The following is a 15,824-nucleotide window of genomic DNA, read 5'->3' on the forward strand; positions in this document are numbered from 1 at the left end:
AAAATTTGTTCAAATAATTCACGCCTCATAGAAGACCTCTGAAAAATTTATTTAAAAAATCCACGCCTCATAGAAGACCTCTGAAAAAATTGTTTAAAAAATCCACGCCTCAAAGAAGACCTCTGAAAAAATTGTTTCAAAAATCCGCCTAGGTCTTTGAAAAAATTATTTAAAAAATCCACGCCTTATATAGGTCTCAGAAAAAAATTATTTAAAAAATCCAAATATCCAGCCTACTCCCCCCTCCACCTTTTATATTATTTTTTTTCATATCCATATCCTACAAAGAAGTGTGTCAATCCCTTTGGGTATTTGTCCCTCATTGAACAAAATGCCTTGACATTATATTAAATGTTATTTACACTTGGTTCCGTCGTGGCAAGGACATGTTTACTGGTGTTAATTGCATTGCATGTTAAACTAATTTCCCACGGTTGTTTTGTTGTTGTTGTTACAGTGATTTGTTCAGCGTGCAAGTGTGTAGACATATTGGTATGACTGTCAATTAGCAGTAGGCATTTCGACAAATGCAATGCTTGAAAATATTATGACGTATGAAAGTGATTGTAAAATGTCTCGATAGAAACATATACCCTTAAAAATAAATTTAAAAAAATCCACGCCTTGTATTGGACCCTTAAAAATTAATTTAAAAAAATCCACGCCTTGTATTGGACCCTTAAAAATTAATTTAAAAAAATCCACGCCTTGTATTGGACCCTTAAAAATTAATTTAAAAAAATCCACGCCTTGTATTGGACCCTTAAAAATTAATTTATAAAAAATCCACGCCTTGTTTAAGGTCCTTATAAAAAATCCACGCCTTGTTTAAGGTCCTTATAAAAAATCCACGCCTTGTTTAAGGTCCTTATAAAAAATCCACGCCTTGTTTAAGGTCCTTATAAAAAATCCACGCCTTGTTTGGACCCTTAAAAATTAATTTATGAAAAATCCACGCCTTGTGTTAGACCCTTAAAAATTAATTTTAAAAAATCCACGCCTTGGGTTAGACCCTTAAAAATTACTTTTAAAAAATCCAGGCCTTGTGTTAGACCCTTAAAAATTAATTTTAAAAAATCCACGCCTTGTGTTAGACCCTTAAAAATTAATTTTAAAAAATCCACGCCTTGTGTTAGACCCTTAAAAATTAATTTTAAAAAATCCACGCCTTGTATTGATGGCCAGAAAATATTGTTTAAAAAAATCTACGCCTTGTATTGATGGCCAACAAATATTCTTTAAAAAAAATCCACGCCTTGTATTGGACCCTTAAAAATTAATTTATAAAAAATCCACGCCTTGTATTGGACCCTTAAAAATTAATTTATAAAAAATCCACGCCTTGTATTGGACCCTTAAAAATTAATTTTAAAAAATCCACGCCTTGTATTGGACCCTTAAAAATTAATTTTAAAAAATCCACGCCTTGTATTGGACCCTTAAAAATTAATTTTAAAAAATCCACGCCTTGTATTGGACCCTTAAAAATTAATTTTAAAAAATCCACGCCTTGTATTGGACCCTTAAAAATTAATTTTAAAAAATCCACGCCTTGTATTGGACCCTTAAAAATTAATTTTAAAAAAATCCACGCCTTGTATTGGACCCTTAAAAATTAATTTTAAAAAATCCACGCCTTGTATTGGACCCTTGAAAATTAATTTTAAAAAATCCACGCCTTGTATTGGACCTTAAAAATTAATTTTAAAAAATCCACGCCTTGTATTGGACCCTTAAAAATTAATTTTAAAAAATCCACGCCTTGTATTGGACCCTTAAAAATTAATTTTAAAAAATCCACGCCTTGTATTGGACCCTTAAAAATTAATTTTAAAAAATCCACGCCTTGTATTGGACCCTTAAAAATTAATTTTAAAAAACCCCGCCTTGTATTGGACCCTTAAAAATTAATTTTAAAAAATCCACGCCTTGTATTGGACCCTTAAAAATTAATTTTAATTAATTTTAAGGGTCCAATACAAGGCGTGGATTTTTTAAAATTAATTTTTATTACTCCAAAAATTAATGTTGTTGTTTGGAACCTGACAAAAAATAATTACTGGGCTGCTGTTAATTATTTGACTGTTAACACCAACAAAGTTGTCAGATGCCAATCAAAAAAAATTGCAAAAGTGCACTTGTCACGAATATCTGACCTGCCAATCTGAACAGTCTCTTGGTAAACAACACGGATGAAAGTAAACAGTAAATCCTCAACCATGTATCGTCGAGAAAAATATCCAAATCTACGGAAGCAGGAGAAAAATGAAAAATTTGGCCTGGCCAAATTTCTGAATGGCATCTGGACGGATGTCCTGCGTATCACTACCGTACATGGTGTGAAAATTATTTTTTCCACAACAGCGAAAATTCTTGAGAGGTAAGGGAATTTTTGGTGATTTTTTTTTCAAAATTTTTTTCGAAAGGTATATTGGGGTTTCCTTCCAGAATCCTCCAGATTATCGGTCTAATAGTGTCGCTGGCCTTCTTTGGCATAATTATGTGGAACATTTTATATATTTGCCGTCATAAGCCATTTGAGACTTTCATTGCGGAGCTGCATTATCCGGTCTATAAAATTTCCTTTCCCGAGGTGACAATTTGCAATTTGAATCGCCTGAATTGGCAGAGGTACGAAGAGGCCAAGGTGAAATTTATGCATCCCAAACATCAGACGCCCGAATATGAAGAGGTTTTCCAAGAGACCCTAAATGCCTATGACACACTTCGATTTACTCGATTCGATATGTTTCGAAATCTCTATGAGTTCTTTCCGCAAAAACTCCTCTACGATCTGAATTATATAAATTTTACCCAGGTGGTGGAATTTATGGCATGGAAATGTGATGAAATGTTTTCCAACTGTGCATGGCAGAATGTCAGCTATGATTGTTGCGAAATGTTTACTCCGAGGCGATCCCAGAAGGGTATGTGTATGGCCTTTAATTCGGTAGAATCGGAGGAGGGTGCTCGAAGAGATCGAGAGGACCCCTATTACCCAAGGCGCTCAAGAGGCACTGGACCCAAAACAGGACTACGAGTTGTGGTGCACATACATGAAGGTTGGCAGTCGCCCACCAGTTCGCAGCTAAAGAAGGGGATATTGGTAAAAAATTAGATAGGTTTTTTTAAAATTTTTTTTTCGAGTTCCTACCTCTTTACAGGTAATGATTGTGGAGCCTCATGTCTGGGGTTATGTGCATACTGAAATTCCCACTAATACAAAGGCGTATATAACCGTTAAGACACATCTACACAGACACCATAAAAACACCAGGATTTTTCCTCCTAGTGTGAGGGAATGTGTGTTTCAGGTAAGGGTCTAAGGGATTTAAAAAAAAAAATCAGGGTCCTATTTATGGCGTGGTTTTTCAAATTATTTTTTTTGAGACCTATCTAAGGCGTGGATTTTTCAATGTATATTTTTTGGGGTCCTATATTAGGCGTGGATTTTTCAAAGTATATTTTTCTGGGTCCTATATAAGGCGTGGATTTTTAAATGATTTTTTCTGGACCCTATATAATCAAGGATTTTTTAAATGATTTTTTTCTAAGTCCTATCAAAGGCGTGGATTTTTTAAATGATTTTTTCTGGGTCCTATATAAGGCGTGGATTTTTTAAATGATTTTTTCTGGGTCCTATATAAGGCGTGGATTTTTTATATAAATTTTTCTGGGTCCTATATAAGGCATGAATTTTTTATATAAATTTTTCTGGGTCCTATATAAGGCGTGGATTTTTTATATAAATTTTTCTGGGTCCTATATAAGGCGTGGATTTTTTATATAAATTTTTCTAGGTCTTATATAAGGCGTGGATTTTTTATATAAATTTTTCTGGATCCTATATAAGGCGTGGATTTTTTAAAAATTATGTTTATGATCCTATATAAGGCGTGGATTTTTGATATCAATTTTTCTGGGTCCTATATAAGGCGTGGATTTTTTATATCAATTTTGCTGGGTCCTATATAAGGCGTGGATTTTTTATATTAATTTTTCTGGGTCCTATATAAGGCGTGGATTTTTTAAATGATTTTTTCTGGGTCCTATATAAGGCGTGGATTTTTTAAATGATTTTTTCTGGGTCCTATATAAGGCGTGGATTTTTTTAATGATTTTTCTGGGTCCGTGGATTTTTTTATATAAATTTTTCTGAATCCTATATAAGGCGTGGATTTTTTTATATAAATTTTTCTGGGTCCTATATAAGGCGTGGATTTTTTTATATAAATTTTTCTGGGTCCTATATAAGGCGTGGATTTTCTATATATAAATTTTCTGGGTCCTATATAAGGCGTGGATTTTTTATATAAATTTTTCTGGGTCCTATATAAGGCGTGGATTTTTTATATAAATTTTTCTGGGTCTTATATAAGGCGTGGATTTTTTATATAAATTTTTCTGGGTCTTATATAAGGCGTGGATTTTTTATATAAATTTTTCTGGATCCTATATAAGGCGTGGATTTTTGATATCAATTTTTCTGGGTCCTATATAATGTTTAGATTGTTCTGGGTCCTATATAAGGCGTGGATTTTTTATATAAATTTTTCTGGGTCTTATATAAGGCGTGGATTTTTTATATAAATTTTTCTGGGTCTTATATAAGGCGTGGATTTTTTATATAATTTTTTCTAAGGACCTACACAAGGCGTGGATTTTTTAAATAATTTTTTCTAAGGAGCTACACAAGGCGTGGATTTTTTAAATCATTTTTTCAGGGGTCTATATAAGGCGTGGATTTTTTAAATCATTTTTTCAGGGGTCTATATAAGGCGTGGATTTTTTAAATCATTTTTTCAGGGGTCTATATAAGGCGTGGATTTTTTAAATCATTTTTTCAGGGGTCTATATAAGGCGTGGATTTTTTAAATCATTTTTTCAGGGGTCTATATAAGGCGTGGATTTTTTAAATCATTTTTTCAGGGGTCTATATAAGGCGTGGATTTTTTAAATCATTTTTTCAGGGGTCTATATAAGGCGTGGATTTTTTAAATCATTTTTTCAGGGGTCTATATAAGGCGTGGATTTTTTAAATCATTTGTTCAGGGGTCTATATAAGGCGTGGATTTTTTAAATCATTTTTTCAGGGGTCTATATAAGGCGTGGATTTTTTAAATCATTTTTTCAGGGGTCTATATAAGGCGTGGATTTTTTAAATCATTTTTTCAGGGGTCTATATAAGGCGTGGATTTTTTAAATCATTTTTTCAGGGGTCTATATAAGGCGTGGATTTTTTAAATGATTTTTTTCTGGGTCCTATATAAGGCGTGGATTTAAAAAACAAAAAAAAAATTCTTTCTTCCAGGACGAACTTGGCACCATGTTCTTCAAATCCCTACAAAATCACAAATATATGTGGGAAAATTGTATTGCCGAATGCCAGCAAGAGCATATGGAGCTCTATTGCAATTGTTCGGTGGATTTATTTTATCCACCAGGACGATTTAGGCCTTGCCGATTATCCGATTTGCCATGCTTATATCGGCATGATGGTAAGCTAATGCATATGACCCGCCATGTACACAAGCGATTAAACTATAGTCTCTCCTCCGAACAGAATTTCTTCGATCCTTTGAAAACAACGATGAAGCCCCCTATGTCCAGAAAACCGGTAAAGGTATGAATTGTCCTTGCCATCTCAATTGCATGTCTATGGAATATTTTCCCGACTACTTTATACACCACATACCGAATGAGAATGTCGATTCGAATAATACCGACATTGAAATGTATGTTTATTATCGGCAACACACAATGATGATCTATGAGACGTCTGCTGTCTATCCTTTTGTGGACTTATTAGGTGAGGGAAGTGGCGGCAGGGTGTAATATGATCTGAAATAATTTTCTTTTCTAATTACAGCTTCTGTGGGAGGTCTGGCCGGTCTATTTTTTGGTTGCTCTCTCATTGGCATCACAGAAATTGTGTACTTTTTCTTTTTCGATGTACCCAAACAGGGAGTGCGAAGTCTTAGTTCAGCAAATCGCTCCAATTTGAAAAGGCAAAGCATAAAAGCTAAGCGGATTCTGGTGAAACAATATTCCCGTTCCGAATTAATATGAAGAGATTATATATACATTTTAATGCAAATATTCAAAAAAAAAAAAAAAAAAATCCACGCCTGATATAGGTCAGGGCAAACGGCCATGGTGTAAATCTAACAAAGTCGGAAGTGGTAATGTTCACTAGGAAGCGTAAACTTGGCGTTTGTGCTCCACCAACACTGGATGGAGTGCCACTTCATCTATCTCCCGAACCAAAGTACCTCGGCACAATTCTGGACTGTCAACTACGATGGAATAGGAACGCTGAGGAACGGGCGAAGAGAGGAATGATTGCACTCTATGCATGCAAGAACTCCATTGGGAAAAGCTGGGGGGCTAAATCCATCGACTATACACTGGTTGTATAACACCGTGGTAAGGTCCATCCTATCCTATGGTTCTCTTGTGTGGTGGAACTTTCTGCGCCACATGTCGACATCCAGCAAATTAGATAAGGTACAAAGAACCGCCTCGATTTTAGTTACAGGAGCCAGGAAGAGTACGCCACAAGCAGCTCTGAACGCAATGCTGGATTTTAAGCCTCTTGGCCTCAGCATTAAGGGTCAGGGCGCGCGCAGCGCCCTAAGGCTGCATGAACAAAACCTTTGGCCGAATTGTACCTTCGGGCATGGTAGTATTTTGAACGAGCCAGGTATGACATTAGACCAACGCGTTAAACTAAGTGACTATATATAACCAATCCTGAGATTTGACGATGTAGATGTCGTTATTCCTAGTAGATACGACTGGAACTGAAATAACCCTCCTCTGGACGGTCTGGCCTTCTATACAAGATGAAAGAAGGTACAGGGGGCGGGTGTCTACTGTGAAAGGCTAGTCCTTGAGTTAACCTACAAACTGGATTGCAACTGTAGTGTTTTCCAAGCTGAAATCTTCGCGATTTGGAAGGGGCAGCGGAATTGATAAAAAGTTTGAATGCAGAGGTCGTTGAACCGGTGACAATCTTCGTGAATAGTCAATATCAAATCTGAGGCCGTCCTCAAGTGTAGGGCAGCTTTGGAAGAACTTACTTACAGCTATCGGTTGTGTTGGGTACCAGGACATTGTGACATCTTGGGTAATGAAAAAGCGAACGAACTAGCTAGACGAGGATCTCAATCCACAGCTCTAGCAACTGTTGACTCAATCAAACCACCCATATGTCTTTTTACCGGAACTTTGAGGCCTACTTCGACGAAAGAGCCTATGAACTTTGGCACAACGAACCTAGGTGCAACGTGTCAATATCCATTTTGCCGACTCTGTCTACCAAAAGAACACACTCACTGTTGAACCTGAGCAAATCTGAATTAAGAGTAATTATAGAAATAATTACTGGTCACTGCAGTATCAGGGCGTTTACTAGTAAATGGGATCTTGATGCAATTTATTACTGTAGACTCTGCCTTGACGAGGAGGAGGCGCAGACAATTGAGCATATCCTGTGTCACTGTCCAGTCCTGGCTTACAGGCGGCACAGACTAGTGGGTGTCCATTTTCTACCGAGTCTTAGCTTCTTCTCAACAACCGAACCTGCTCTAATCTACAGCATAATTAGAAACCTAAAGTGGTTAGGAAAATACAACCTTGACACGTAACACATCTTCTGTCTGATTCATATAGCCATCGACCTTACTCCAATTTTACCTTTTTTTATAATTTTCTGTACGTTTGTCATCTCTCCAAACCTAACCTAACCTTCATTATACCTGTTACAAAAATATGCACAAAGACATAATAACCTGTACCACAGTGTGGTGATGGGTATAAATACACGCCTTATATTACTTACTTAGCTGGCTTGTTTACAGAACGGTTGTTCCATAAGCCGGGCTTGAAAAAGATTTCCAAGCGCGTCGGTCTTGTGCGCAAGTCCACCAATTTGGAAGACCACGTTCCAAGATGTTATTTTCTACTTGGTCTTTTCATCTGATTCGTGGCCATCCCCTTCTACGGGAACCATCAGTAGGCTCGCTTTTATATGCCTTTTGAGCTGGGGCATTCCTATTCATTCGCACAATATGGCCTAGCCATCGTAGTTGCTACAACTCAATACGACTGACTATGTCGATGTCCGCGTATAAATTGAAAAGCTCGCCGATATTCGCCGTCGACGCAGATCGGCCCGGAGATCTTTCGGAGAAGTTTTCTCTCAAACACCTCAAGAGCTGCCTCATCTGCATGCGCAAGTACCCATGCTTCTGATCCATATAATAGCATGGGTAGTATCAGCGTCTTTTAAAGTGTGAGTTTGGTCTGACGGGAGGTGGCCTTGTTTCTAAACTGCTTACTTAGACCATAGTAGCATCGTTTGGCCATCACAATCCTTTTCCGAATTTCAAAACTGATGCCAATAGTTTTATTTATGGCGGTACCAAGGTATATAAAATCTTTGACTACCTTGAAGCTGTAGTTCTCAAGTTTTACAGTTGGTCCGAGTCTACTGTACGTCTTGCGCCATCAGCTTGGTCTTCTCGCCGTTTACTGCCAGACCAACTTTGGCAGACTCCTTTTCAATTTGTTCAAAGGTGGCTGTTACCGCTCGCAGTGTTATATCGATGTCATCGGCGTAGGCGAGTAACATGGGTGGTTTGGTGTACAGAGTGCCATTTCGGTTCACCTTTGCGTCTCGTATGACCTTTTCCAGCAGGATGTTAAAAAGATCACACTACAAACTGTCACCTTGTCTGAATCCTCGTTCGGTATTGAAGGGCTCCGATAGGTCCTTTCCTACTTTAACTGCTGACCTTGTGCCACTTAAAGCTATCCTGCATAGCCGTATTAATTTTGCAGGAATACCGAACGCAGACATGGCTTTAAACACCTCTGAACGGATAGGGCTGTCGAATGCGGCTTTATAGTCGACAAATAGGTGGTATGTGTCGATGTGTTTTTTGTGGGTCTTTTCAAGGATTTGGCGCAGAGTGAAAATCTGGTCAATAATGGATTTGCCAGGTCTTAAGCCGCATTCGTATGGTCCGATGATGTCATTGATCATTGGCTTCAATCGTTCACACAGCACACTGGATAGGACTTTATATGCGATGGGAAGGAGACTTATTCCTCTATAGTTGGCACATATCGTCTTGTCTCCTTTTTCGTGCACGGGACACAGGATGCCGAGGTTCCAATCATTGGGCATGCATTCATCTAGCCAAATTGTGCTAATCAGCTAGTGCATGCTCCTGATAAGCATCTGACCACCAGTCTTGAATAGTTCGGCTTGTAACCCATCGGCTCCTGCTGCTTTGTTGTTCTTGAGCCGATTAATTGCTTTTATGACCTCATCTTGGCTAGGTGGTATACACTCTATACCATCATCTTTTATTGGTTCTGGGGTATCTTCTTCATCGCCACCAAAATGCTCCTTCCAGATCCTCAACACGCTGTCTGTATCTTTCCTTCTTCATCTCTACAGGAGGATGTGCCTGCACCAAAGCCTTCGGTTTGGTGTTTTACTCGTTGGCAAAATTTCCGGACTTCATTCTGGCTCCTGTACATCTCGATTTGCGCACGCTCACGTTTTTCTTGTTCTTTCTTCTTTTTTCTGAAAATACGTTACGACACTCCTGATCGTACCATGGGTTTCTGGGTGGTGGTTTGTGGTACCCAAATGTTGCTTTTGCTGCAGTTGGTAGGGAGTGGGCAATTCTTTGCCATTGTGCTTTTATACAATTATCGGGACAAGAAGTGCTTTCTTCAAGCAGATGGGTAAGTTGAGCGGAATAGGCCTCGGCTATCTGTTGTGTTTGCAGCTTTTCGACGTCGAGTTTCCGTGTTGTATTAGATCGCAGCTTTGCTGCAACATTAAGACGGGTGAGTACCTTGGCTGGTAACAAGGTAATGGTCCGAATCGATATTCATCCTCGGATCAATCGGACGTCTAAAACCCTGGATGAATGCCTTCCGTCTACCACAACATTATCAATTTGATTTCTCGTTACTTGATCAGGAGAGATCCAGGTGGCCTTGTGTATATCGAGATGCTTGAATCTGGTGTTGCTAACTACCATGGTGTTTGCTGCCGCGAAGTCAATCAACCTCATGCCGTGGTCGGATGTTTCTTCATGAAGGCTGAATTTTCCGACGGTGGGGCCAAAGATATTTTCCCTTCCGATTTTTGCATTAAAATCTCCTAGCAACATTTTAATGTCGTGGCCAGGGCAACGGTCATATGCTGTTTTTAAGCGCTCGTAAAATATGTCTTTGGTCTGTTCATCTTTATCTTCGGTCGGAGCATGGGCGCAAATTGGAAGGATGTAAAAGAACTTCGCTTTTATACGGATTATAGCAATTCGCTCATCTACTGGAGTGAATCTGGAGACAAGGTCTTTTATTCTCCTGTTAACCATAAATCCGCAGCCAAATTCAGATCTCGTTTCATGGCAGCTATAATACAGAGCCTAATCGTCTGATTTACTTACGCCTGTCCCTTTCCATCGCATTTCCTGTAAGGCAATAATATCGGCTTTGTACATCCTGAGTATATCCGCCAAAGCGAACACTGCGCCTGTTCTGTACAAAGTGCGCACATTCCAAGTGCAGATTCGCAGATCGTGGTCCTTTATACGTTTGCGGGGGTCGTCAACATTAAGGGGGTTTGGTTCTCTTTTTCTTAGTTTTTTCATAGTAGGTTGGGTTTTCCGAGAGTGGGCAACTAACCCGACGCCTCAACCCATTTTTTATACCCTACACAACTATGTTGTCAGGGTATTATAGCTTTGTGCAGCCCCAAAAGTTTGTAACGCCGCGAAATATTGGTCCTAGACCCACCTTTAAGTATACCGATCGTCATATCTCGACTAGCTGAGTCGATCTAGACATGTGTGTCCGTCCGTCCGTCCGTCTGTCCATTATAATTTGTAAACACGATACAGGCCACAGTTATGGACCAATCTTCACGAAATTTTGCATGTAGGATGGGTTCTGGCCAATGAAGACCCCTATTGTTTTTGGGAAAGATCGGTTAATATTTAAGGGATGAAATGGACCAAATACTAAATTTTTGTCGGTTTTTCTGGTCGCTCCAGAGGCCGCAATAATGGCTCAAACATCTTGAAATTTTGCATGGAGAAGGGGATCAGGCCAAAGAATAAGCATGCATGTTTTGATAAAGATCGGTCAATATTTAGCGGGTCAAATGGACCCTGACTTTTGTGTGAAAAATGACAAAATTTGTATTCTATAGCGTATATATTTGTCCCTGATGGACATAGACCCGAGAAGTTGATTTTATATCCAAGAGGAGTGGTTGACCTTTAAATTAATACCAATTATATAGTTGTATGTGCTCGGATGTGGGAGTTACACCCAAATATTTATAGGTATCTCCGTATACGTATATTATTGAGTAACCCATTACCATACTGGAGGGCGGAAATATAGCGCTGATCGCTTTGAAATGTACCACGAGGTTTCAGTTATGGTCAAGGACAACGCCTATAATTTTCGATGATGATCAGATAATAATTTTGGAATGAAGTGGACCGAAAACTTAATTTTTTGTGTTATTTTCGAGTCGATCTATAGACCACAAATGAAAGTCGAAAGAATCTGAAATCTGGACAATAGCTGTACTGAATACTCGAAATATTCGGAAAATATGTCACTGTGAGGTGCTGTTTACTTCTAATCGGGCAAGAGGGGGAAAATATCACGAAATATTGCCCAGGCTCGGAATAAACATCCGCAAAAAATTTGAGTTCCGTGGTAGTTGTGTAGGGTATCGTATGGTCGGCCCCGTCCGACTATACTGCTCCGCTCACTGGTTTATAGTTCTTATGGGTGAACTCGCGGCACATACTAGCTCACTATTTCATCGGGTGATGAGCATAGCTCCCCAGGTGGCACCGCGGGGAGGTCAGTGTCCACAATTGAGATGAAAGAGGGACCAAGATAAGCCTGGACTTCTCCATGTTAAAACCAATCAGAGCCGTTGCTTGGTCTCTATCATCCCCTACGCCACCCACACGCCTTATATAGGTCTCTGAAAAAAAATTATTTAAAACATCTACGCTTTATTTAGGTCTCAAAAATTTGACTTGGCCAAATTGTTAATTTTTTCTCCTCCTTCCGTAGATTTGGATATTATTCTCGCCTTTACATGGCTGAGGATTTACTGTTTACATTCCCCCAATTTGTTTACCAAGAGACTGTTCAGATTAGCAGGTCAGATATTCGTGACAAGTGCACTTTTCCCAAAATTGTTTTTTTTTTTTTTGTTTTTGTTGACTGGCATATGACAATGTTGTTGTTAACATTCAAATAATTAACATCAGCCTAATAATTATTTTTTATCAGGTTCCAAACAACAACAACAATAATAATTTGTTGAGACATAATCGATAGGGGTGGATTTTTTAATATTAATTTTTAATGGTTCAGCGGTTTTTAAACGATTTTTAAAGTCCCTATAAATGGCGTGTATTTTTTAAAAGTATTATTCCAAGGAAAAATAAATAGCGTGGATTTTTTAAAGACCCTGTATAGAGGGTTAATTTTTGTTCATTGGATCCATTACAATTTTATTCAATATTTTTCTAAATTTGAAATTCCTTTACATTAATGCGTTTCGTTTTTAAATCCTGAGATTTGGCTCGACTCGTTTTCTTCCATTTAAAGTATAGATAAAACTGTTTGGTCAGATCGAACAAGAGGAAATACAAAAATTCGATGACGCCTATTAGAGAGCTGCCAATGCACAGAGCGGCCAAGCCGCCAAATGAAGCTGAAAGGGCACAACAAAAATTATTCCAAATTTTATAAGATACCCTCCCTCACCTTACCCATCAAATCCACCAGGGTGTACACCGGTCTCGTCTGATACACCATAATCGTATCCCATAGAAAATACACCGACAATTCAATACGTGTATCATTCGGATCCATTTCCGCTTTGGGTAAATTTTGTACACGAAAATCACTTAGATAACGCAACGACTTGCAGTTCATAAAGCAGGGGCAGTACATGCCGCGACGGGTAAATTTCACAAAATCCATTTCACCAATTTGTTCAAAGACCTGTAGTTTTTCTGGAAGACAGCATATTAAGGGGTTTTAGGGAAATTTTCTGATTTTAGTTTTGCCTTCCAACATACCATCATTCCGATATAAACAAGGCAAATCTTTGAGACGGCATGCCGGAAATTCTGACGGAGGATAAAACAAGTCCACGGTACAATTACACCTTATATAGGTCTCAGAAAAAAAATATTTAAAAAAATCCACGCCTTATATAGGTCTCAAAAAAATATGTAAAAAAATCCACGCCTCATATAGGTCCTTGAAAAAATTATTTAAAAAATCCACGCCTCATATAGGTCCTTGAAAAAATTATTTAAAAAATCCACGCCTCATATAGGTCCTTGAAAAAATTATTTAAAAAATCCACGCCTCATATAGGTCCTTGAAAAAATTATTTAAAAAATCCACGCCTCATATAGGTCCTTGAAAAAATTATTTAAAAAATCCACGCCTCATATAGGTCCTTGAAAAAATTATTTAAAAAATCCACGCCTCATATAGGTCCTTGAAAAAATTATTTAAAAAATCCACGCCTCATATAGGTCCTTGAAAAAATTATTTAAAAAATCCACGCCTCATATAGGTCCTTGAAAAAATTATTTAAAAAATCCACGCCTCATATAGGTCCTTGAAAAAATTATTTAAAAAATCCACGCCTCATATAGGTCCTTGAAGAAATTATTTAAAAAATCCACGCCTCATATAGGTCCTTGAAAGAATTATTTAAAAAATCCACGCCTTCTGTGGAGGTCATTGAAAAAATTATTTAAAAAAATCCACGCCTTGTAAAAATTATTTTAAAAATCCACGCCTTCTGTGGAGGTCCTTGAAAAAATTATTTAAAAAATCCACGCCTTCTGTGGAGGTCATTGAAAAAATTATTTAAAAAATCCACGCCTTGTAAAAATTATTTTAAAAATCCACGCCTTCTGTGGAGGTCCTTGAAAAAATTATTTAAAAATCCACGCCTTCTGTGGAAGTCCTTGAAAAAATTATTTAAAAAATTCACGCCTTCTGTGGAGGTCCTTGAAAAAATTATTTAAAAAAATTCACGCCTTCTATGGAGGTCCTTGAAAAAATTATTTAAAAAATCCACGCCTTCTGTAGAGGTCCTTGAAAAAATTATTAAAAAAACCCACGCCTTCTGTGGAGTTGCTTGAAAAAAGTATTTAAAAAATCCACGCCTTGTGTAGGTCCTTGAAAAAACTATTCTGCCTTTTGACAGACCCCAAAAAATTACTCACCTCAAAAACACACTGCCTTACATCACTCGAGTAGACCCGACAATTGGGATGGTGAGTCCTCAAGAAAGCATCAATGGATATGGCAGTGCGTGTACTAGTGGGTACGTCCCGATGCAGATAGGACCAAACATACGGCTCATTGTGCATTACCTGTTGAAAAAAATATTTTTTTGTATGTATGCATGTATGTGTGTGTTTATCGTTCCCCTCACCAATATCCCCTTATCATTGTGGCTTAGCGGTGAATGCCAACCCTCTTTGATGTGTATGTCCACATACAACCCCTTCGTGGCCCCAAAGCCCACCACATGCCACGGATAGTAGGGGTCCAAAATATGCTTCAGGGCACCCTCCTTCGATTCAATGGTGTTGAAGGACAAACACAATCCCTTCTGTGATTTTCGCTGGGCAAATATTTTACAACAATCCTTTGTGGCATTCAACCACGAACAGTGGGACAGCATTTCATGGCATTTCCAGGCCATAAACTCCACCACCTTCGTGAGATTGACATAATTTAAATCTTCCAGCAGCTTCGGAGTAGCCTCATAAATCTCAGCCAAATCCTTCAAGCTTTGAAAATGACCAAAACGCATTGTATCATAGGCATTGACGGCTTGCCGAAATATTTCCTCATATTCCGGGGTCAAATGTTTGGGCCGAAGAAATTTCTCTCGGGCCTCCTCGTAACGCTGCCAATTGAGGCGATTTTGATTGCAGATGGTAATCTCAGGAAAGGGGATTTTATAAATCGGATATCTCAGATCGGAAATGACCGTTTGCATGGGCTTGTAGCGGTACACATAGGCAATGCTGGAGGCAATGTGGACAAAAAAATAAATGGCAGCAATGAATACGCAAACGACGAGGATTCTGAAAAATAATTTAAGCGACAGTTTTTTTCTTCTTTTTAATTATTTCCACTTATTCCGATCCATCGCTAACCCCTTATCCTTACTTCTCAATTTTTGATGAACTTCGCTCACAGACCCTTTCAACACCATGCACGGTTCGTATGCGCAGCACATCATCTCTAAGGGCCTTACCAAAATTGGTTTTATTGGCAGTGTCGTCCAGGGGTTCGGTTGCCTTGATCTCCGGCCAGAAGTTCAGCAACTTGGAGGTATGCTGCCTAATATATTTATAATTCTCTTCGAATAACATTTTTCCGCCTGGGATTTTTTTTTTCAATTATTAAGTTCGTCCTGGTCCTTTGCTGGGCTTTTAATGACTGCACTTTTATAAATCTTTTGAATTTCAAATATTCGTGTCTATGGCCACTTTGTAATGTTGTTGTAGTTGTAATTGGGGTCTGCAACAATTGTCGTTTTTCCGGCAATTTATTTGTGACAACATTGCTTTAATGAGTGTCAGGTCAACAAGTCTTAATGACGTCTGGCGGGTTAGATAATAGGAAAAAATCACTTTGCAGCTGGCTGTCAAATCAATTTCGATAAAGGCAACATTGTTAGGGAAGGTCAACGGTTCACAAAGGGCATGGATTTT

General features: G+C 38.3%; 2 protein-coding genes across 2 annotated transcripts; one reads left to right on the plus strand and one right to left on the minus strand.

The window, feature by feature from the left end:
* Positions 1-2,219: 2,219 nt before the first annotated feature.
* On the plus strand, positions 2,220-6,069 carry LOC133332821 (pickpocket protein 19-like). Its single transcript, XM_061541192.1, has 6 exons — positions 2,220-2,380; positions 2,449-3,106; positions 3,165-3,314; positions 5,312-5,498; positions 5,564-5,809; positions 5,870-6,069. Exons 1-6 carry the CDS (start codon positions 2,220-2,222, stop codon positions 6,067-6,069), a joined length of 1,602 nt encoding a protein of 533 aa, XP_061397176.1.
* A 6,521-nt stretch (positions 6,070-12,590) lies between these two features.
* LOC133332822 (pickpocket protein 19-like) lies at positions 12,591-15,103 on the minus strand. The gene is made up of 5 exons (XM_061541193.1): positions 14,531-15,103; positions 14,319-14,468; positions 13,149-13,248; positions 12,837-13,082; positions 12,591-12,778 (listed from the first exon to the last, which is right to left on the minus strand). The coding sequence occupies exons 1-5, from the start codon at positions 15,101-15,103 to the stop codon at positions 12,591-12,593; spliced, it is 1,257 nt and encodes a 418-aa protein (XP_061397177.1).
* Between the last annotated feature and the right edge of the window lie 721 nt (positions 15,104-15,824).

Source organism: Musca vetustissima, unplaced genomic scaffold (genome assembly GCF_032173495.1).
Source record: "Musca vetustissima isolate MV318-11 ecotype Yass unplaced genomic scaffold, APGP_CSIRO_Mvet_v1 utg36737, whole genome shotgun sequence".
NCBI lineage: Eukaryota > Metazoa > Arthropoda > Insecta > Diptera > Muscidae > Musca > Musca vetustissima.